Below are 26,004 nucleotides of genomic sequence, written 5' to 3' on the forward strand. Positions count from 1 at the left end.
ATGTAGTTGTTGCATTCACTCGAAATAAAGATATGTTAGTCATCAGTCTCGCTAAATTTGGATATTGTTGCTTAGTATGATCATGGCGGTATGATGTCAAATTGCGAGTCATTTATCCTGGTACAAATAAATTTATATAAAAAACACATGCCGTTTGTAAGTGCGCCCTCTATGGACACTGTGTCAACATGCGCAGAGGACACTGTGCAAAGGATCATTGGATAGTCAAAATGGCGACGTTGTAAAATCATTTTATCAAGAACGAAACTTGAACGTAAAGAATCATGGTTTCGCTGACGAGTAACCAGATTTCATGTCTGCTGCTGTTTTTTGGAGTTTTTGTTGTCGTTGTGCAGGTAAGAATATTACGTTTTGGATATCATTTCACCCAACAAAATCGCGAAGAAGTTGAATAACACAAGACCTACTTCCGGTTATATTGAAAGCTGTGTGTTGTGATATCCGTTCGACTCGCGTAGTAGGACCCTGCTCATACAGCACTCACTTTACAGACAATCACATAGTTGATAATCATCGTCCGAAATCAATTATCATTTATGGCGAGATGAAAAATGTCCATTTTCTCGTACATTGTAAAATATTAAAGTTATCAATAACTCAGTTTGCTTCTCTCCCAACCATCAAAGGCAACTTGTATAACAATTTCGAATTAACTTTTTGAACTGCACAGCTCAAGAAATAAATGTACGTTCACTAATTAGTAATTAGTACATGTATTGTAATATGTACATCATACATAACCTATTGTAATATCATAACTAGGCAAAGCCCATAAGCTTGCGCAGGGAAGATTCATTTGTGACCGGCTGCCTGGGCCAGGGTTGATACACTTGATTTGGGTCATTTTCCAGGGGTATTGACCATCACAATTTATTTTATTGAATGATATCTAATTCTCTGACATGGACGAGAAGTAAAGAAAGTCAACACTCTATGTAGTAGTTGGTTTCAAAAACCATCATAGCCATTAGATTAATATTGTTCATTTTCAATCAGCCAACTTATCATAAACCCTCCACCAATGTACGTTGGACAAATGTTTGTTGACATGTTGCCGAACATCACGATTTCTCAATTCAACTCAATGATTTAGGAAAGTTACTGGACCAACAAACATAAGAAAGTAGTTATTCTTTTTAGAACATGTAAAAAATCAATTATCGACAATATAAATGTCAAAATCACACTACCACAACCCGGAAATTAAACTGCGCTATGTCATCAGTGGTCTGTATCGCGTACCGCCATGCATCAAACTTCCAAATAGTGTAACAATATCTCCTTGAGGTACAGTGATGCCTCGATACTCGTTATAATTACGATAATCGTGCCAACAGGCCTACTGTTACAATATTACAATGCATGGTGATGTTATGTCGTCTATGCTATACGATGATACGGTAGCGTGCGCGTGGAGAATGCACGTAGTATATGGAAGGCGCATGCGTAGTCACTGCGCGCCGCAATGCATCCCTGGGAGAACCACCAATTTTTTTCGCATAGTATATACGACGCGCATGCGTACTACTCATTGAGCCGCTACGTGGCTGCCGCTGCGTGAGCTACCAATGTATGTGTCAGTGTGGGCCCATTATCTCATGTATTCGAATGTATTGTTCACAAAAATTAGACCACTTGGATCTCTGACTGAGAACAGAGTCATACTGACCATAGACTCTCCACCAACGTTGGTGGAGAGTCTATGTACTGCCCAAATATATCTGATGCCGTACTCAAGTCAGAGCCTCCTCAGACGCCGTACTCAAGTCAGAGCCTCCTCAGACCAGTACAAAATGTACATTGTATCTGTCCACAAGTGTTCATCAGCATTGTAGATCAAATAATTTACTTAGGCTATTACACAAAAGCAGTTCAAAGTTTTTTAGCATTGTTTCATCTATCTTGGGTATCAGACAAATTCTCTGATCGAAAGCTCTATGCTAAAAACTTTGAATTGCTTGTGTGTTATAACCTTGTATACATGTATGTGCATTTTTGTTATGTTACTCTTTGTAGGGTCAGTTTGATGATGTAAGATGCAAGTGTGTATGTCCAACCGATCCTTCCAACAACACAACCCGTAATATTTATATCAGAAATGTACTTCCGGAACAATGGTGAGTATTCTGAGTCTATATGTGTATCGGGATCCGAGAAAGCAGCCCCACTTCTAACACTGCCCTGTAAAACTGTGAAGGCAGCATGCAGCCCACAAAAATGTGACCCAGCAAAACTGTGAAGGCAGCAGCCCCACATCAAATACAGCCGTGCAAAACCATGAAGGCAGTAGCCCCATTTCAAATACAGCCCTGCAAAACCATGAAGGCAGCAGCCCCACTTCAAATACAGCCCTGCAAAACCATGAAGGCACCAGCCCACTTCAAATAGTCCTGCAAAATCATGAAGGCAGCAGCCCCACTTCAAACACAGCCCTGCCAAACCATGAAGGCAGCAGCCCCACTTCAAACACAGCCCTGCATAACTGTAAACGCAGCCCACAAAAATATCCACTCATGGATCTATGATCATTTGTTGAAGAACTTTCATGCATAAAATCAGCTGTGTTTAAATCTAAAGTTACGTTGCTGAGCAAACAAAATGATATAAAACTTTAGTCACCACAATGCATGCAACAAAATGTGTTTATACATCTACTGAGTTGTCATATGCAATGTTGACTACAGAGAAGGGGAACTCAGACAACGGAAACTGTGTAAACAAAATATAAAGTTTAAGATACTTTGATACACCAATACTTTTTCTCAAATTCATAACCAGACTAATTCTATATATAAGTCGAGTTTTGCAGTTGTTGTAATTATGAAGTCTGATTATAATCCCAGTTTATCATGTTTTTGCATTACTTGCGGGGTTTACATCATGGCACCATCTTCTCATGGGGCAGGGGTGAACAAATCATTTTGTGAACTGGTGGTCCCCAGACCAGTGCCTTAAAAAATCCAGTGGTCCTGCTGAAAGAATTATTTGCCCGCTAATATGAAACATTAAATCTTACCTATGAATCTGTATATTCAGATGACTTTTTAACATAGTTATTAACAGTAAGGTACTGGTCCGACGGACCAGACAAAGTAAAATTTGTGTGGTCCGCCAAAAAAAATCGCTAGTCCCGGATCCAGGACTAGTGGATTTGTTCACCCCTGTGGGGTATACTGTCTTCTCATCATGGGGGGAGGAGCATCTTATTATGGGGGTATACTGTCTTCTCATCATGGGGGGAGGGGCATCTTATTATGGGGGTATACTGTCTTCTCATCATGGGGGGAGGGGCATCTTATTATGGGGGCATACTGTCTTCTCGTCATGGGGAGAGGGGCCATCTTATTATGGGGGCATACTGTCTTCTCATCATGGGGGAGGGGCATCTTATTATGGGGGCATACTGTCTTCTCGTCATGGGGGGAGGGGCCATCTTATTATGGGGGCATACTGTCTTGTCATGGGGGCGGGCCATCTTATTATGGGGGCATACTGTCTTGTCATGGGGGTCATCTTATTATGGGGGCATACTGTCTTCTCGTCATGGGGGGGGGGGGCATCTTATTATGGGGGCATACTGTCTTCTTGTCATGGGGGGAGGGGCCATCTTATTATGGGGGCATACTGTCTTCTTGTCATGGGGGGAGGGGCCATCTTATTATGGGGGCATACTGTCTTGTCATGGGGGGAGGGGGCCATCTTATTATGGAGGCATACTGTCTTCTCAGCATGGGGGCCATCTTCTGATGGAGGTATACTGTCTTCTTGTCATGGGGCTGTCTTCATATTCATCTAAAAATGGTTATTTGATATGAATAAGAAATGAGTGGTGATTGTGATAAAAGCTTGTGACTTACTTTCAGACTGACGGTGGATTTAGTAGTAAATTGATTGAAGTAAACAATTACATGTATAACTGCCTGTCAGTGTCAATGTGTTATGGATTACTTCTGACATGACCTGTTCACCTTTTCCCAGCAGATTTAGCTAGATATTCAGAAGAATTTGTCAATTTGACTGTACATGGAGAGAGAGAGAGAGAGAGAGAGAGAGAGAGAGAGAGATATATATATATATATATATATATATATATATATATATATATATATATATATATATATATATATATATATATATATATATATATATATATATATATATATATATATATATATATATATATATATATATATATATAACTCGGTGAGTATCAATCTGCTAAGACAGTGCTCTATACCGCAGTGGCAGAGCGTAATAGTTTTGGTAGTACTGGGTGTCTGATGATCGCAATATGCGTGAAACTCCGAGTTACACCCAAGAAAGAGTTCCAGTACTACCAAAACTATATATATATATATATATATATATATATATATCATAGAAAACAAGCCCACACATATGATATAGTTTGTATGCTACAGAGTGAGTCATTTACCATGTGTAATATGATGTTTATGTTTCAGTACTTGTGCACATATTGTGCAAAGGGAAGAAAAGTTCTGCTTGCTGTGTGAGTGTAAATATGAAATCAGGAACACCACAACCATAAAGGTATGTAAAATGACTCGCCCAAGTCTGTTCAGTGTACAATGGACACCTCAACAAAAAGTCATTCTTTTACTACGAAACCAGAGTGACTATAGAGTTTCACTTTGGCAATACAATGATTTATTTACGTCTCACACAATGTTTTTATGCTATGAATTACATAAAACAAAGTACAGACACTGATGTACCTGTACACAAATTATAATATGATGCATTATAACTCACTGTGAACACAAATCAACATCACTCTCGGATTAGATGGTGAAGATTCAAAACTTTGTTTGTTTTCAATATGAGGTGAAATGTAACTTTTTATTTCCATGTGCGCTATAAATATCTGTCGTGTTATTTTATCGGTAATAGTTACATTCATAGTAGAACGATAACCCTCAAAAAAACACTGAAGCATTTGCTTGAAAGAAATGCGCTAAGGAAAGACCATGCAAAGACATAATTAGGTAAAACAATAAAACTGATACACAAACAACAGTGGGTGCCTCTTATGTAGGTTCACGCAATGTTTTTTTCAGTTTGTTTATATCTGGGGAAGTTATGATGTAAAATTTGCACTTGATTTTTATAACAAACGTGTATCCTTCTATCAGTAAACAGAGTTATGGGATCCTGGCTCATATCATGTTTATACTTTGATAAGTTACCAACACTAATTACATTGTATGTCTTTGTATGAAACTTGTCCCATTCCTGCTTACCGCAAACAAGGAAAAGCTCTGGGGGGTTTTCATGGGTTGTATCTGTTATTGTATTATTTTACAGGTAGTGATTTTTACAGCCGCACTAATATCTGTCATTGCTATGTTATTTTACAGGTAATGATATTTGCAGCCACCCTAATATCTGTAATTGTGTTATTTTACAGGTAATGGTGATATTCGTGGTGACATTGATATCTTTTCTCTTCGTATACATGGTATATTTACTGTGTATTGACCCCCTGATCTGCAAAAGTCGTCAACCACAGGCACAACCTTTACAAGAAGAAGGGGTAGGTTAAAGGTCAAATTGTATACATACACTGGGTCAAAGATCAAAAGTGCTTACACATTGGCACAAAAGTTAAACCTTATACACATGTAAACAAATAAAAAAATGAAGATCTATTTATCAAATTATGCAAATTCTTATGTTGATTTTACTTGCACTTATCAGAAAAAGCTGCTGATAAAGTTAGAAATAAACTTAAGATAAGCTCTGCACCAAAATGCTGAGATAATTCTACTGTGTAATTCTTTCAACCTGAGTCTTCAGGTCTTCTTTAGGGATGTGAAGACTTGTTTAACCATGTTTAATACATACTAAAAGACTAGGATAATCCAAGCATTTTGGTGACGTACTAACTATAAATGTATTTGTAACTATATGTATTCACCTGCACAGATGCATGTAAGTTTTTGTCGCAATAAAGAGAAAGCAGTTTCTTTCATATACATTTTCATTTCGTAAAACAGCATCAGTACCTAGCAACTAGTTACAGCACACCGCAGACCTTTCGCAAGAGATCTTTCTCTCACATTGGCCATATAACATGGAACAAACTGCCTTTCGATATCTGTCACTCCAAGTCTCTTACGTCCTTCTGCCATTCTCTGAAGACTTATCTCTTTAAACATTAGTCTCAGCCTTCTTCAATTGCCTAGTATCCAGTGTCTGTGAATCCACTTTTCCCCTTACCGTACACTAAATTTATCAATTTACTTCTGCACCTCATGCTCTGCTTGCAGAGATTAGGCACCTTACAATTTCTCTTTATTGTTAAAATTATTTAAATATTTACATATTTGACATCTCTTTTCAGGAGGTTGCTGCCCTTGCTCCGAGACGAAGACGGTCTGGCAGTTACTTCTCCAGAATGGGATCAGCTCAACAACGCTGGAAGCACAAAGTACAGGAGCAGAAAAAGAACGTCTTTGACAGACATGCTATGCTTAGTTAGATTAAGAACTGCAAAACTGAGCTTGAATCCTGTGAGTGTCACCAGGTACGGGATTGTTAAAGTTTAAACTAATCTTTGATTTGTCTCACTATTACACTCCCTCTCTTTGTCTAGAGGTGATTCATGGCTTCAAATGTTAGTGTTCTTGAGTTTTGAATCCATAGCCTTGAGATTATCTCTCTCCTTGCCGTAAAGTTATTTCCTCTTTGATCAGGGCATGGACAGCCCTTATAAAAAGCCCAGTTCAGATTAAGACTTAAATTTTAGTTGAAAAACAGTTGTCTCACAGAGCTTTAAGAAAATGTTGGTCCTGAAAAACTGATCCCTACCTTTGTTGTAGAGATATAATCACACTATAATTATGACTGTGTAAACACTGGAAGTCTCCAAAAATGTACACTTCAAGATAATGGAAGTCATCAGAAATGCCACCCTACTGTGAAGTACAATTTCCATTCAATAGCTTATATCAACATGTTGCAAGAACAGTTTAGTTTGTGTCTATCTTAATAAACTGGAACCTTGATTGCCACTGTCATAATCACCCTGTGATCAAGATAATGTAGGCACTGGAAGTCTCCAAAAATGTACTGTTCAAGATAGTGGAAGTCATCAGAAATGCCACCCTACTGTGAGTACACTTAAACCAACTCCCATTCAATAGCTTATCAACATGTTGCAAGAAGTTTGTGTCTATCTTAATGAACCTAAACCTTGATTGCCTCTGTTGTAATCACTGTATGATCATGGTAATATAGACACTGGAAGTCTCCAACAATTGACACTGTGAGATCATAGAAGTTATCAGAAATGCCACCCTACTGTGAGTAAACTTAAACCATAGTTCCTCTATCACATGATAGAGTGGGATAGAGGAACTGTGCTTAAAGCCAGCATCCACTCAATAGCTTATATCAACAAGTCACAAGAACAGTTTTAGTTTTGTCTATCTTAATAAACCTAAACCCCAATTGCCACTGTTGTAGGAACAGCCATCACAAATCAAAACATTCACTTACCAGCTCATCACTTATACAACATGGCAGTACTAGTGCTAATAACTACTGTTCATGAGTAGAAAGTTTGGTTTAAAACACTAGATTTGGAACAAGAATTTGGAATGAATGACAAAAATAGTGAGACACATCAAAGATTAGATCCTAAGATAGGTCCAAGTGGGTAAAGAGAAGAGGTTCACAGAGCAATTACAATGTATGTGATGTTCTTGTCTACTTCACTGTACAATATTTTACCCACAATTCTCTATGCTTGAATCTCCCTTATCTAACAACTTCCTCTACAAGTCGATTGCTTTTCATTTTCATGTTATCACTAACTTGGGTAGTCAGTCTGTACAAAAAGTCTTAACATGGAAATTGCTTTTGTCATACCTGTTCAATATCGTTCATGCAGATATAACAGATGCATATATTTTCCTTAGTTTCCTCGCAAAAAGTCTGCTTGTCTTTCAAGAAAGTCGGTTGAAAAATTAATAACATTTCCATCTCCTACATAAAGTCATTGATATCTGAATCAAGAAAATGGGCATTCAGAAACACATCGGTGGCTGTTCTATGTTTGCAAAACTTCCACAATATTTTACAAAACCCTGTTCAATGGTGAGATTTGGCTGAATTCAATGAAGTCATGTCTGAGAGTACAAAGCAGAGAGAGTTGTAGGTAAAATATTCCTGCAGTGTACTTGTATTGGTTGTGTACAGTATGAAAGGTGGAATTATTGGTAGAAGTCATGTCATGTGATTTACATCTTTAAACTATACAACAAATTAGTTGTAGACATAAGAGATTGTTCAAGTTGAAGTGTACTTTGTGAAAAATTATGGTAGCAAAAAAAAATTTTTTCCACTCACAGTAGTCTGAAAGGTGCAGCCATTGGTCCCCTTATGTAATCCCTCACTACACAGTGAGTGAGTGAGTGAGTGAGCGAGCGAGCGAGCAAGGGAGGGAGGGAGGCAGTAAGTGCATTATATCTGGAAGCTGAATAATGCCAAACTTATATAAATGGATCTTTCAGGCTACGCAGTTGATGAATCAAATTAGGCCTAGGGTAGGGGTCTGAACCATTCCTATGTTAGCTGAATCCTGGCCCCAATCTTCACTAGGAATACATACATGCTCAGTGCACAGTTCGTTGTTTTGGTTGTACATACTTTCAAATCTGATGTACATGTATAAAAATACTTTACATTTGTTAAAACTGAAATTTGTGACATTTGAGTATGTTAGAGTGAGACTGTCATGTCTTTGAATGACCAAACCTGTTTTATGTTTGTTTGTTTGTTTGTTTGTTTGTTTGTTTGTTTGTGATAAGATAAATATAATGTATTGAAACGTCATTATCAATATAAGTGCATGTTACGTACTTGGCTGGTCACTATCACATGACCAGTGCTTAACCAATTAGAAGGCAGATATTTGTCTCATGTGCAGACAAATTACAGTGATTGGTATTGGAACTGTAGAAGTCTCTGTCACATGACCAAGACTTAACCAATCAAAGAACAGGGATTCGTCTCTTTGTGCACATTAAGTGCAAAATTTAAATTAGCTTAAAGTTAGATGAAATGAAATTATATTACCACATTTTAATGACTTAGACTATTGGTGTCAAGTCAAATATTGTTTTATGGGTCCTGTACAGTCAAATTTGTATTTATTTATATTGAGGTTTTATGCAATGTAATGTTTCCATGGCAACAGTTTATTGACAGCAATAATGATAATAAAGTGTTACATGTATGTCGTGTTTGTCATTCCTTCACCTCTGATGTATGTATGCATGCATGCATGTGTGTATGTATGTATGTATGTATGTATGTATGTGTCTATGTATGTATGTATGTATGTATGTATGTATGTGTCTGTCTATGTATGTATGTATGTATGTATGTATATGTATGTATCTATGTATCTATGTGTGCATGTCTGTATGTATGTATGTATGTATGTATGTATGTAGAAAGAAATGCATAAGGAACTAATAAACCAGTCCGTATATATAGCTGTTAAATCCGACGTTTCGAATAAATATTCTTTTTCAAAGGAAAAATTGGCGAGACAGAGAAATGCCAGGTGACAACCCGAACATTTCTAAATATAATGGAACAAAACCGCGCGTGATATAAATAAACGGTTGTACGTGGGATAAGTTCTTAAATTCGCACGCACCTAATAGAACCCAATAGAATACGCCTGAAATTTAAAAAATACCCAATAATCATGATAATTAGATTGGGAAAGACGAGAATAATCTATTAATTCGTATGTATGTATGTATGTATGTATGTATGCATGCATGTGTATGTCTATGTATGTATGTATGTATGTATGTATATGTGTATGTATTGTATGTATGTATGTATGTGTGTATGTATTGTATGTATGTATGTATGTGTGTATGTATATATGTATGTGTGTGTATGTATGTATGTGTGTGTGTCTGTATGTATGTATGTATGTATGTGTGTCTGTATGTATGTATGTATGTATGTATGTATGTATGTATGTTTATGTATGTATATATGTATGTATGTATGTATATATATATGTATGTATATATGTATGTATGTATATATGTATGTATTTATTTAATTATTATTAATTATTTATTTATCAAATTATGTATGTATCTATGTATGTGTGTGTTTCTTAGCACATTTATTACCACTAAATTAAAGTCCACACAGACGTCTATGTCGTCTACAAAGATCTTTGTCTTCTACGACGACTTTTGTTTTGCTTTGTTTTCTTGTTGTTTTGTGTTGTTTTTGTTTTTATACAGTAAGTTGATCTATGAAATGTTTAATTGATATTCGTAATTAATTGATTCAGGCGGGAACACGAATTGAGAACATAACGATATTGATTATATGTGATGTGAGAAGTACAGCATATGAACATTACGACTTTTTACGTAACCTACTAAAAATCCATATTGTTACAAAACATATCTTCTTCAAAGTTAAATATTTACTAGAACTGTTCTTATATCTTCTTCAATTCATAGCTGTCAGATTTTTTAAACTTTTCCTTCCCGTTCCCCTAGTAACGAGTTTTTAATGAAATTAATCAATCCGGTCTGGTTGGCGGTCTAGCTGACCTGTCCGTATTAAAATGACCCGGGGGGTTCCGGCAGTGTTTGTTCATATCGTGACCTTTGTCCCTAACTGTCAAAAAAAGTACCAGTAGCGTGACTTTTCGATCAAAGTATTAAGATGCAATAGATTGTAGATCGACACCACTGTAGAAAAGGGAACAACGACCCGAGCTAAAGAAGTCCAGCCGTTCATCAAATTAAAGATGTTGGCTAGAGTTTTCCGCGCTGCAGTGATCGGAGCCCCGGGTTCAGGGAAAGGAACGGTGTCTGGTCGGCTCCAGCGTGATTTCGGATTAGCTCATCTTTCCAGCGGCGACCTATTTCGGCAACATATCGTACATCGGACGGGTAGGTAGTGTTATGTATTTGCTTTCCTAGCAGGGTTTGAAGTACGTCCGATAAGATAGTTATGTGTAAATACGGATCGTGTATTTCATCTACGAAAATATTGCAGCAGGCAGACAATGAGACATGAACGTGAATCATGCTCGATGCATGGTACTAAAATAATAATCCAACCAACCGTGCCCGTCCTATGAATGGATGTGGACGAGTTTGGGCGATTATGTGTCAAAAGAAGTGTGCTAACCCCCGAGTTTTTGACACATGGTAACTCACCAAACGTCTTATCTTTACTTATAATGCTGTGTGAGTGGTTGAAAAAGAACCGTTCGCAACATGTTGTCTAAAAAAAATTGTGTTACTAGTGATTGAAATGTGTTTTAGCGCGTTTTTATTCATTATTAATCTTGTAGTCTGCAGGCTATAGTATTTTTGGCTTCAAATCTCAAGGTCTGTCTTCATTCGAAGCCACCTATTTGTACACTACAGATTTTGTTGCTGTTGATAACATCTCTGACAAAATCAATCCGAGGATTTGCTATTATAGAAACTTTATTTGGGAATGATGTCTCAATATAACGCAATTTTATTTTGACCTCCTCGATCAAACCGTGGAACCAGTATTGTTGACGTGTGCTGTTTAAATTATAGGGCGGGAATAAAAGTAGTTACTTAACTTAGTTAGAATACTTAAAATGTTGCAAAGTTTTGTGTAATTTGTTGCATGCAAATGATACAACTTTATGGCTGATCACACAAAATGTGTCCATTGCAATTCACTGCAAATATAAAATCCGGACTCCTGATTGGCCAAGTCGGTCTGGTCGTAATATTATAACTTATTAGAATAATTATTCATGTTTTCCCGTGTATATTATATATATTTAAGACTTAATGTAAAATATCGTTTTACTCCTTCAGGTGAGAACTTCAAATTCGTCATGTTGTTTATGCCACTGCAACGTTTATCACCATTATTATTATTTGTAAGATTTCGTGTAACAAAAAACTCAAACTACTTCTAAATATAATTCTCATGCTAGTCTCTACGCTACCTCCCAGCCATTATACTATATTACTTCCAGAAGTGTAATTTTCACTGTAGGAAATGGAAGTGACCGTGAGATAGCCACGTTTCATCCGATCCATTGTCACAGTACAGGGTCCGATGGTAAACATGACCTTCATACGTATTCACTGCTTCCCCAGATATCAGAGTTTCCATATTGATTGATATCCGATATTAATTGTGTCAATGTTTTAAATTTTGCATTATATAATTATTTACACACACACACACACACACACACACACACACACACACACACACACTATATATATATATATATATATATATATATATATATATATATATATATATATATATATATATATATATATATATATATATAACATTTTTTTACTGTAGTGTATATTCTGTTACCCCAAAATCCTAGACATGGTTTCCTGATACAACTTTGTGAGCGACTCTAGGAAACGTTGACATAGTTGTATTCAAATGTAGCTTACTCGACAACGGATGACGTATGTAAATATATACATTTATCCCGCCAAAATAATGTAACGAAAAATCCTGCATTTCATTACTTTTTGTCTTATCATGAATTTATTTTAGCTTCGAATTACAAATCTACCCTTTCTTGATTGCTCAGTTCAATGTTATTTCGTAAAAACGCTAATACCAGCGTTTCTGCACTCGTCGCATATTTCGTTAGTGTAGCAAGTTACGCTCTATTTTGAGGCCGGGTATGACAGCATTTATCGAATACTGTCGACTGAAACTAATAAATAAGGCAATAGAACTAATATAAAAACCCAGCTCTACGACAGTCTTTCTGATTAACTGACCGATAAATTTCTTGGTAGACTTTGGATATACACAAACAGGCAGAAACAAGTGAAGTGTTGTCATCGAGGTAAACAAAACGTCAGCCACTTGTCAACTTCGAAATACAAAATGTACAGTATACGTGTTCCTATCAACGCATGCGCAATAGAAAGTACATTGAGCTAAATGTGGTATGTCTTGTTACGTAATTTTTTTCTTCATTTTTTTAATTTAAAAAAAAAATTGAGATTGGGAACGTGAATTCTATAAGAATTGTCCAACATAATAAACTTTAGTCTATTGCAATTCCGATAATACAATTGAACAATGGCAACAACAATCGTACAAGCAATATAAAAAAATGAGAAAATAAAATTCCAATTCAAAATATTCTCTTTTGGCCTACTCTGCTTGCCATAGGGTCCGGATTTTGAATTCTATAAAGACGTTCTGATCACAAACACAACTGAACATAATGTCTTAATGACACAATGGGCTATCAATGAAGTACGACCCCTGCTCTCGCCATTTTCGTGTATATGCGTTTGTTACAAGCGCTTGTTAGCTTGTTAGTTTATAGTTTGCATCATTTGCATGTTTGTTTGTCTGCACATACATATGTACATGAATACCGTCTGGAGTGTTACCACTAACTAGCCTCGCAAGTGACGTCCACATGATATGACTATATACTTAGACGTGTACATGTAGCAAACAAAAGGTTAATCACTGTATGACGTTAGGGGCGCTAGGCCTGACTGAACATTAACAGACATGCGCAGACGGGGAAACCCCGTAGACAGACGTGAACTAACTGTTGTTTTGGTGTATTACGTTGGCGGAGGCGCCCCGTTCAAACTGTTGAAGTGTAATATTATTTGACGTACTTGTGTGTGAGAATAAAGACTTTATACCCAACTACAACGTGTTATATACAGATGTACTTTGTATGAGAGAAGGGTTCACCGTTTACGCATATATTTGCATACTAATATATCTTCACCGTTCACACATTGCAAAATGTTCAATTCCAAATGTTTTTACTGAATGTTCAAGAAACAAGGGAAAAAGTGTTAAAGTCAATATTTTTGAATTAAATCAATACTAGTTCCAAGAAATTTACAGACCTTTAAATAAAGGTGTTGAAGGGTAGAACTGTAGTTCACTGTAATTACAACCGTACATAGAATTTGTTTATGTTGCTACAAGTCAACTCTCTCCTCCACAAACTAAGTTTTCGCGATCGCGCGTGCGAACCGGCCGTGCATACGACATCACATCGTGATCCCCTCGTATCGTACGGCGGTGGTGAATTTTTGAAGACTTCCAGAGGTTTATGTTGGAAGTCAATATCAGCAAAATTACATGAAATCCACCAAACCGATTCGTGCCACTAAATTCTCATCACAAAAACAACCTAACAAATGCCCATTTAAAGCTTTGTTAGTTCATATTTTGCTTTATTTGTTTGTTTGTTTGTTTGTTTGTTTGTTTGTTTTTTGTCTGCACATATACATAAGCCATAGTTAGTGAAAGAGTTCTGTCAATGACAACTAATGCTTATAGGCATGTTTTGAAAGTAGTGAAACGTGTAATTTATAAGTAATTTAATTTAATTTAATTTAGTTTTTAACACAAAAAATACGCATAAGTTACGTGCGCCTTTCAGGGACTAGACACAAATAAGGAGAGAGGGGCGGTACGTGTTTCTGGGGAAGGGTCGCCATTTTCATTCAAGTTTTTGGAGGAGGGGGACACTCTTATCATGCAATCAGATGTTTAGATTACATAATTGTAATGATAGAAAATGGGGGGGGGGCGTTCAGTGATTTTTGTGGAAGGTCTTGAGGGAGGAATCAATCTTTTCGAAGCACTGGATTTCCCTAAAACAACGGGCCCTACCCCTGTAAATTATTACCAGTCCCTATAGTACAAACACGCAAAAAAAAAGAGTATAAAAAACTTACATCCCTAATAAATAATGGTATAACCCATCAAAGAGCATCTCTATTCCAACGTCAAAGTCGATCACAATGACCAATACATAACTCCCTCGTGTTGATTTGATCACTTTAAACTTGATAAAACACAATGATATCGGTTTAAAGTTTAAATGGAAACTGTAAACGGTTAGCTTAATATATCTACTTGTATGATTTACAGACATTGGTGAGGTTGCTAGGCGATATGTCGAGAAGGGTGAACTAGTTCCTGATGACATTGTTATCGGATTGGTACTACATGAACTGGAAGGGCAGTACTCAAACACAAACTGGCTTTTAGATGGTAAGGGGGTTGACAGACAATCAGACGGACGGACGGCCAGACACAGACAGACAGACAGACAGACAGACAGACATATCTAGACAGACAGACAGACAGACAGACAGACAGACAGACAGACAGACAGACAGACATATCTAGACAGACAGACAGACAGACAGACAGACAGAGACAGATATAGACAGTTTAAAATTACTTATTCGCTAACCGCAAAGATATGTACATGTGTGTGAGTGTGTCTGTGTGTGTGTGTGTGTGTGTGTGTGTGTGTGTGTGTGTGTGTGTGACAGAGAAATTACAGCAAATGAACCAAAAAGTAAAATATTGCCAATATTAGAGACCAATGAACGTAAAAGAGATGATTTGGTTTGGCCCTGGACACGTTATTATCGGTTATACACAAAAAAGTCGCATTTTTCAACTATTGCGCAATAATGCGTTTTTGCTGTCCAAACGGCTGCAATTTCGCCTTTTTTGACCTTTGTGAAGAAATCGACTTTTGGCGATGTATACTGCCATCTACAGTTGACCTATCATTATTAATGCATAAATTAAAGTGTTGCGAGTTGTAAGAAATCTTGACTTTCAGTTTATAACGAAAATATGGCATTTTTCATTATTTTTTCTATTAATATTTTCAGAAATATTGATTTTAATTTTTCAAAAACCATTCTACATTACATGTTTGATGTTATGAAACGTAAAAGAGATGATTTGGTTTGGCCCTGGACACGTTATTATCGGTTATACACAAAAAAGTCGCATTTTTCAACTATTACGCAATAACGCGTTTTTGCTGTCCAAACGGCTCCAATTTCGCCTTTTTTGACGTTTGTGAAGAAATCGACATTTGGCGATGTATACTGCCATCTACAGTTGACCTATCATTATTAATGCATAAATTAATGTGTTGCGAGTTGTAAGAAATCTTGACTTTCAGTTTATAACGAAAATATGGCATTTTTCATTACATTTTCTATTAATTTTTTTAGAAATATTGATTTTAATTTTTCAAAAACCACTCTAAATTACATGTTTGATGTTATGAAACGTAAAAGAGATGATTTGGTTTGGCCCTGGACACGTTATTATCGGTTATTCACAAAAAAAGTCGCATTTTTCAACTATTACGCAATAACGCGTTTTTGCTGTCCAAACGGCTCCAATTTCGCCTTTTTTGACGTTTGTGAAGAAATCGACTTTTGGCGATGTATACTGCCATCTACAGTTGACCTATCATTATCAATGCATAAATTAAAGTGTTGCGAGTTGTAAGAAATCTTGAGTTTCAGTTTATAGCGAAAATATGGCATTTTTCATTAATTTTTGTATTAATTTTTTTAGAAATATTGATTTTAATTTTTCAAAAACCACTCTAAATTACATGTTTGATGTTATGAAACGTAAAAGAGATGATTTGGTTTGGCCCTGGACACGTTATTATCGGTTATTCACAAAAAAGTCGCATTTTTCAACTATTACGCAATAACGCGTTTTTGCTGTCCAAACGGCTCCAATTTCGCCTTTTTAGACGTTTGTGAAGAAATCGACTTTTGGCTATGTATACTGCCATCTACAGTTGACCTATCAATATTAATGCATAAATTAATGTGTTGCGAGTTGTAAGAAATCTTGAGTTTCAGTTTATAACGAAAATATGGCATTTTTCTTTACATTTTCTATTAATTCTTTTAGAAATATTGATTTTAATTTTTCAAAAACCACTCTAAATTACATGTTTGATGTTATGAAACGTAAAAGAGATGATTTGGTTTGGCCCTGGACACGTTATTATCGGTTATTCACAAAAAAGTCGCATTTTTCAACTATTACGCAATAACGCGTTTTTGCTGTCCAAACGGCTCCAATTTCGCCTTTTTTGACGTTTGTGAAGAAATCGACTTTTGGCGATGTATACTGCCATCTACAGTTGACCTATCATTATCAATACATAAATTAAAGTGTTGCGAGTTGTAAGAAATCTTGAGTTTCAGTTTATAACGAAAATATGGCATTTTTCATTAATTTTTGTATTAATTTTTTTAGAAATATTGATTTTAATTTTTCAAAAACCACTCTAAATTACATGTTTGATGTTATGAAACGTAAAAGAGATGATTTGGTTTGGCCCTGGACACGTTATTATCGGTTATTCACAAAAAAGTCGCATTTTTCAACTATTACGCAATAACGCGTTTTTGCTGTCCAAACGGCTCCAATTTCGCCTTTTTTGACGTTTGTGAAGAAATCGACTTTTGGCGATGTATACTGCCATCTACAGTTGACCTATCATTATTAATGCATAAATTAATGTGTTGCGAGTTGTAAGAAATCTTGACTTTCAGTTTATAACGAAAATATGGCATTTTTCATTATTTTTTCTATTAATATTTTCAGAAATATTGATTTTAATTTTTCAAAAACCACTCTACATTACATGTTTGATGTTATGAAACGTAAAAGAGATGATTTGGTTTGGCCCTGGACACGTTATTATCGGTTATACACAAAAAAGTCGCATTTTTCAACTATTACGCAATAACGCGTTTTTGCTGTCCAAACGGCTCCAATTTCGCCTTTTTTGACGTTTGTGAAGAAATCGACTTTTGGCGATGTATACTGCCATCTACAGTTGACCTATCATTATTAATGCATAAATTAATGTGTTGCGAGTTGTAAGAAATCTTGACTTTCAGTTTATAACGAAAATATGGCATTTTTCATTACATTTTCTATTAATTCTTTTAGAAATATTGATTTTAATTTTTCAAAAACCACTCTAAATTACATGTTTGATGTTATGAAACGTAAAAGAGATGATTTGGTTTGGCCCTGGACACGTTATTATCGGTTATTCACAAAAAAGTCGCATTTTTCAACTATTACGCAATAACGCGTTTTTGCTGTCCAAACGGCTCCAATTTCGCCTTTTTTGACGTTTGTGAAGAAATCGACTTTTGGCGATGTATACTGCCATCTACAGTTGACCTATCATTATCAATACATAAATTAAAGTGTTGCGAGTTGTAAGAAATCTTGAGTTTCAGTTTATAACGAAAATATGGCATTTTTCATTAATTTTTGTATTAATTTTTTTAGAAATATTGATTTTAATTTTTCAAAAACCACTCTAAATTACATGTTTGATGTTATGAAACGTAAAAGAGATGATTTGGTTTGGCCCTGGACACGTTATTATCGGTTATTCACAAAAAAGTCGCATTTTTCAACTATTACGCAATAACGCGTTTTTGCTGTCCAAACGGCTCCAATTTCGCCTTTTTTGACGTTTGTGAAGAAATCGACTTTTGGCTATGTATACTGCCATCTACAGTTGACCTATCAATATTAATGCATAAATTAATGTGTTGCGAGTTGTAAGAAATCTTGAGTTTCAGTTTATAACGAAAATATGGCATTTTTCTTTACATTTTCTATTAATTCTTTTAGAAATATTGATTTTAATTTTTCAAAAACCACTCTAAATTACATGTTTGATGTTATGAAACGTAAAAGAGATGATTTGGTTTGGCCCTGGACACGTTATTATCGGTTATTCACAAAAAAGTCGCATTTTTCAACTATTACGCAATAACGCGTTTTTGCTGTCCAAACGGCTCCAATTTCGCCTTTTTTGACGTTTGTGAAGAAATCGACTTTTGGCGATGTATACTGCCATCTACAGTTGACCTATCATTATCAATACATAAATTAAAGTGTTGCGAGTTGTAAGAAATCTTGAGTTTCAGTTTATAACGAAAATATGGCATTTTTCATTAATTTTTGTATTAATTTTTTTAGAAATATTGATTTTAATTTTTCAAAAACCACTCTAAATTACATGTTTGATGTTATGAAACGTAAAAGAGATGATTTGGTTTGGCCCTGGACACGTTATTATCGGTTATTCACAAAAAAGTCGCATTTTTCAACTATTACGCAATAACGCGTTTTTGCTGTCCAAACGGCTCCAATTTCGCCTTTTTTGACGTTTGTGAAGAAATCGACTTTTGGCGATGTATACTGCCATCTACAGTTGACCTATCATTATTAATGCATAAATTAATGTGTTGCGAGTTGTAAGAAATCTTGACTTTCAGTTTATAACGAAAATATGGCATTTTTCATTATTTTTTCTATTAATATTTTCAGAAATATTGATTTTAATTTTTCAAAAACCACTCTACATTACATGTTTGATGTTATGAAACGTAAAAGAGATGATTTGGTTTGGCCCTGGACACGTTATTATCGGTTATACACAAAAAAGTCGCATTTTTCAACTATTACGCAATAACGCGTTTTTGCTGTCCAAACGGCTCCAATTTCGCCTTTTTTGACGTTTGTGAAGAAATCGACTTTTGGCGATGTATACTGCCATCTACAGTTGACCTATCATTATTAATGCATAAATTAATGTGTTGCGAGTTGTAAGAAATCTTGACTTTCAGTTTATAACGAAAATATGGCATTTTTCATTACATTTTCTATTAATTCTTTTAGAAATATTGATTTTAATTTTTCAAAAACCACTCTAAATTACATGTTTGATGTTATGAAACGTAAAAGAGATGATTTGGTTTGGCCCTGGACACGTTATTATCGGTTATTCACAAAAAAGTCGCATTTTTCAACTATTACGCAATAACGCGTTTTTGCTGTCCAAACGGCTCCAATTTCGCCTTTTTTGACGTTTGTGAAGAAATCGACTTTTGGCGATGTATACTGCCATCTACAGTTGACCTATCATTATCAATACATAAATTAAAGTGTTGCGAGTTGTAAGAAATCTTGAGTTTCAGTTTATAACGAAAATATGGCATTTTTCATTAATTTTTGTATTAATTTTTTTAGAAATATTGATTTTAATTTTTCAAAAACCACTCTAAATTACATGTTTGATGTTATGAAACGTAAAAGAGATGATTTGGTTTGGCCCTGGACACGTTATTATCGGTTATTCACAAAAAAGTCGCATTTTTCAACTATTACGCAATAACGCGTTTTTGCTGTCCAAACGGCTCCAATTTCGCCTTTTTTGACGTTTGTGAAGAAATCGACTTTTGGCTATGTATACTGCCATCTACAGTTGACCTATCAATATTAATGCATAAATTAATGTGTTGCGAGTTGTAAGAAATCTTGAGTTTCAGTTTATAACGAAAATATGGCATTTTTCATTAATTTTTGTATTAATTTTTTTAGAAATATTGATTTTAATTTTTCAAAAACCACTCTACATTACATGTTTGATGTTATGAAACGTAAAAGAGATGATTTGGTTTGGCCCTGGACACGTTATTATCGGTTATTCACAAAAAAGTCGCATTTTTCAACTATTACGCAATAACGCGTTTTTGCTGTCCAAACGGCTCCAATTTCGCCTTTTTTGACGTTTGTGAAGAAATCGACTTTTGGCGATGTATACTGCCATCTACAGTTGACCTATCATTATTAATGCATAAATTAATGTGTTGCGAGTTGTAAGAAATCTTGACTTTCAGTTTATAACGAAAATATGGCATTTTTCATTACATTTTCTATTAATTCTTTTAGAAATATTGATTTTAATTTTTCAAAAACCACTCTAAATTACATGTTTGATGTTATGAAACGTAAAAGAGATGATTTGGTTTGGCCCTGGACACGTTATTATCGGTTATTCACAAAAAAGTCGCATTTTTCAACTATTACGCAATAACGCGTTTTTGCTGTCCAAACGGCTCCAATTTCGCCTTTTTTGACGTTTGTGAAGAAATCGACTTTTGGCGATGTATACTGCCATCTACAGTTGACCTATCATTATCAATACATAAATTAAAGTGTTGCGAGTTGTAAGAAATCTTGAGTTTCAGTTTATAACGAAAATATGGCATTTTTCATTAATTTTTGTATTAATTTTTTTAGAAATATTGATTTTAATTTTTCAAAAACCACTCTAAATTACATGTTTGATGTTATGAAACGTAAAAGAGATGATTTGGTTTGGCCCTGGACACGTTATTATCGGTTATTCACAAAAAAGTCGCATTTTTCAACTATTACGCAATAACGCGTTTTTGCTGTCCAAACGGCTCCAATTTCGCCTTTTTTGACGTTTGTGAAGAAATCGACTTTTGGCTATGTATACTGCCATCTACAGTTGACCTATCAATATTAATGCATAAATTAATGTGTTGCGAGTTGTAAGAAATCTTGAGTTTCAGTTTATAACGAAAATATGGCATTTTTCATTAATTTTTGTATTAATTTTTTTAGAAATATTGATTTTAATTTTTCAAAAACCACTCTACATTACATGTTTGATGTTATGAAACGTAAAAGAGATGATTTGGTTTGGCCCTGGACACGTTATTATCGGTTATTCACAAAAAAGTCGCATTTTTCAACTATTACGCAATAACGCGTTTTTGCTGTCCAAACGGCTCCAATTTCGCCTTTTTTGACGTTTGTGAAGAAATCGACTTTTGGCGATGTATACTGCCATCTACAGTTGACCTATCAATATTAATGCATAAATTAATGTGTTGCGAGTTGTAAGAAATCTTGAGTTTCAGTTTATAACGAAAATATGGCATTTTTCATTAATTTTTGTATTAATTTTTTTAGAAATATTGATTTTAATTTTTCAAAAACCACTCTACATTACATGTTTGATGTTATGAAACGTAAAAGAGATGATTTAGTTTGGCCCTGGACACGTTATTATCGGTTATTCACAAAAAAGTCGCATTTTTCAACTATTACGCAATAACGCGTTTTTGCTGTCCAAACGGCTCCAATTTCGCCTTTTTTGACGTTTGTGAAGAAATCGACTTTTGGCGATGTATACTGCCATCTACAGTTGACCTATCATTATTAATGCATAAATTAATGTGTTGCGAGTTGTAAGAAATCTTGACTTTCAGTTTATAACGAAAATATGGCATTTTTCATTAATTTTTGTATTAATTTTTTTAGAAATATTGATTTTAATTTTTCAAAAACCACTCTAAATTACATGTTTGATGTTATGAAACGTAAAAGAGATGATTTGGTTTGGCCCTGGACACGTTATTATCGGTTATTCACAAAAAAGTCGCATTTTTCAACTATTACGCAATAACGCGTTTTTGCTGTCCAAACGGCTCCAATTTCGCCTTTTTTGACGTTTGTGAAGAAATCGACTTTTGGCGATGTATACTGCCATCTACAGTTGACCTATCATTATTAATGCATAAATTAATGTGTTGCGAGTTGTAAGAAATCTTGACTTTCAGTTTATAACGAAAATATGGCATTTTTCATTACATTTTCTATTAATTTTTTTAGAAATATTGATTTTAATTTTTCAAAAACCACTCTAAATTACATGTTTGATGTTATGAAACGTAAAAGAGATGATTTGGTTTGGCCCTGGACACGTTATTATCGGTTATTCACAAAAAAGTCGCATTTTTCAACTATTACGCAATAACGCGTTTTTGCTGTCCAAACGGCTCCAATTTCGCCTTTTTTGACGTTTGTGAAGAAATCGACTTTTGGCGATGTATACTGCCATCTACAGTTGACCTATCATTATTAATGCATAAATTAAAGTGTTGCGAGTTGTAAGAAATCTTGAGTTTCAGTTTATAACGAAAATATGGCATTTTTCATTAATTTTTCTATTAATATTTTCAGAAATATTGATTTTAATTTTTCAAAAACCACTCTACATTACATGTTTGATGTTATGAAACGTAAAAGAGATGATTTGGTTTGGCCCTGGACACGTTATATATCGGTTATACACAAAAAAGTCGCATTTTTCAACTATTGCGCAATAATGCGTTTTTGCTGTCCAAACGGCTCCAATTTCGCCTTTTTTGACCTTTGTGAAGAAATCGACTTTTGGCGATGTATACTGCCATCTACAGTTCACCTTACCTTTATCCTCGTCTTTCTCAGGCTGGCGTTACGTTCACTGTCTGTCTGTCTATCTGTCTCTCTCTGTCTTTCTCTTATAAACTTTTCTTTCCAGGTTTTCCACGTATCGTCAGTCAAGCTAAAGCACTGAATATCAGTCAACAATTAGATAGCGTCATCAATTTGGAAGTACCCTTTGACGTCATCATAAAAAGATTAGAAGGCCGGTGGGTTCATCCACAGAGCGGCAGAGTATATAATATGGAATGGAATCCACCAAAGGAATATGTATGTAACTATATGCATTGAACTCTCATGCATATCTTTCTGCCTATATTACCTACCTGTTTCTTTAAAAAAAATAAGACACCAGCATTTATTCATTTTAGTTATTTCAAAGGGGCCAACAGCAAGCCTCCGCGTCTGGCGAGATTTGAAGGTTTGATATTCGGTGAAATTCGCCCGCAAGGCGTAGTCTTTAGTGGTATATAGTTACTAGATTTAAATTTATTCCAGTCGAAATAGAATATATAATACTTGGACGACTTATGGCATTTGGAGAAACGAAACGAAACGAAACGAAACGAAACAAAACAAAACAAAACAAAACAAAACAAAACAAAACAAAACAAAACAAGACAAGACAAGACAAGACAAGACAAGACAAGACAAGACAAGACAAGACAAGACAAGACAAGACAAGACAAAACAAAACAAAACATGTTTTTTTCGTTTCGCAGAATACCGTAAGCCCTCGTCCAGAAAGTCAGACCACTATGGATTTCAAAAATACTGGTCTTATCCAGATCAGAACGTACTACCATCACATTCGGTTTTGTTCGACAATATGTTCGGAAACATTGTCCGCTATGTTGAACAAGACTAACAGACGTTACTGTTTAGACCATGGTTGCGCTATTGAATATTAATTCTTGTAACGTACTAATTACCATAATCAATTTTATGCATACTCCAATATACATGTAATTTAACCAGCATGCTCTTCGAAAATGTCGACACCATGACCGATGTATACCTTCAATTTTCCATCTTCTATGTTAACGTTTCATTTCACAGGGTATTGATGATGAAACTGGTGAGAAATTAATTCAAAGAGAGGATGACAGACCACATGTTGTTAGAGAACGTCTCAATAAATATGATCAACAAATAACTCCAGTTCTTGAGTTTTACGAGTAAGTCATGGTTGCTTTTTGACGCCTAGTTTAGCTAGCTGCGAGACCTCGGATGTTCTTCCGATACAATACGACACGCGGCCGAACATCGCTACCTCACTGCGAACTTCGTTTGCTCATCGTATAGGAAGAAAGCCCGAACGTCTAGCAGCAAGACTATTTGACGCCCAGCTTCATTAATTTCATAGTTAAACCTGGGGCATTAAGTAACTACTTACAGAACACTCACCTCTTGTATTTACAGCACATTGCATGTTACTGTTACTGACAGATGCAGCAATAAGCTGTATTCACCCAATCTTGATGTTATCTTGTAGTGTAGTGTGGTGTGGTGTGGTGTGGTGTGGTGTGGTGTGGTGTAGTGTAGTGTAGTGTAGTGTAGTGTAGTGTAGTGTAGTGTAGTGTAGTGTAGTGTAGTGTAGTGTAGCGAGTGTAGTTTCTTATCTGCATGGTTGTATCAGACAGGAAGAGTGAACAGTAATCTGAAATGTGCTGTATTATTATGATCTTCGATTTGACAATATATAATTAAAATACAGCGCATTTCAGATTACTGTTCATTCCCCCTCCCCGACACAATTCTATATAAAGTATACAGATTTATGACTTTGATATGGGTATGAAATCATTCGATAACATTCTGAGTGGTTGTCTCAAACAAAATCAGTGAACGGTAACTTGAAACCGGCAGTAATTGAATACACTTTTTTATAGTGATTTGTTGATTCAGGTTTTCTCATGGATAAGTTTTTGGTGTCAAGATTTTTTTGTAAACCGTATGCCACTTCAATCTGTTTTTTCTTTCTCTCTAGGAGACAAGGTGTTTTAGAGTCTTTCCACGGGATTGAAACCAACAAAATCTGGCCATTGGTGTATGACTACATGCTGACAAAGATGCCACAAGTTCAAAAAGCACTTTGAAGTGATAACCGTTCACGGATTTGTGTTGACCTTGACCTTGATTCAAAGATGCCGCACAGGGTTTTTTACTACCAGGGATACACCATTAATTGTGCCGGGGGGGGGGGGGGGCAGGAAAGTGAATTTCAAAAGAAAATACGAAAACAGATATATGGGTAGATGCTGATATAAAATGTGTAACATTGTCTATTCAAAAATTTATCGAGTAACTGACACAGGGTGCATTTATTTGAAGGGGAGGGGAGATAAACAGCGCACAGTTTCTTCAAGATTTCCACTTTCTAAAATTCTATCATAATATTTCATTTGTAATTTGCTTCCTTACAATTCACGCAATTACATCTCACAGGCACCAACACGTGTTGTTTTTTGCTGAGCTTACAATGCAAAGTGTTTTGAAGACACAGCTAAGTTGTGTTTTTTATTCTGTCATTATATATTCGTACTTTTTCACTTCAACTTACACATTGGTCACTTTTATACTGTGTTTATTTAATGCAGTTGTTAAAATACCAAATGGATGTGTGGTGTTATTAAAGCAGAACTCAATCCCGTATAGGTTTTTAATACCAGTAATTTGAATTGTGAACTGCGCCCTCTACCGGTATATGAAGCATGGCTAACTTTATTGTTGCATGTATTAAGGATGGAACAGGCTGAAAATATTTTGGTGTTCGTGTTAGTAAAGATACAATAAATTCACTTCTAAACAACTGTAAACTTCCAAACTGTGCAAGAGAGAGAGAGAGAGAGAGAGAGAGAGAGAGAGAGAGAGAGAGAGAGAGAGACAGACAGACAGACAGACAGACAGACAGATAGACAGAGCACGTATGTTACAATCTAAACAAATACGCCATATTCAGTTTTCATCAGAGAGATATGATTG

General features: G+C 35.4%; 2 protein-coding genes across 2 annotated transcripts; both read left to right on the forward strand.

The window, feature by feature from the left end:
* Positions 1-225: 225 nt before the first annotated feature.
* On the forward strand, positions 226-9,283 carry LOC144452633 (putative protein 2). The gene is made up of 5 exons (XM_078143758.1): positions 226-356; positions 2,038-2,138; positions 4,485-4,572; positions 5,450-5,575; positions 6,386-9,283. Exons 1-5 carry the CDS (start codon positions 285-287, stop codon positions 6,521-6,523), a joined length of 525 nt encoding a protein of 174 aa, XP_077999884.1. The 5' UTR covers positions 226-284; the 3' UTR covers positions 6,524-9,283.
* A 1,560-nt stretch (positions 9,284-10,843) lies between these two features.
* On the forward strand, positions 10,844-25,154 carry LOC144452995 (GTP:AMP phosphotransferase AK3, mitochondrial-like). Its single transcript, XM_078144249.1, has 5 exons — positions 10,844-10,988; positions 14,995-15,117; positions 23,117-23,289; positions 24,079-24,197; positions 25,010-25,154. The coding sequence occupies exons 1-5, from the start codon at positions 10,844-10,846 to the stop codon at positions 25,116-25,118; spliced, it is 669 nt and encodes a 222-aa protein (XP_078000375.1). The 3' UTR covers positions 25,119-25,154.
* Positions 25,155-26,004: the final 850 nt, after the last annotated feature.

This window comes from Glandiceps talaboti, chromosome 23 (assembly GCF_964340395.1).
Source record: "Glandiceps talaboti chromosome 23, keGlaTala1.1, whole genome shotgun sequence".
NCBI lineage: Eukaryota > Metazoa > Hemichordata > Enteropneusta > Spengelidae > Glandiceps > Glandiceps talaboti.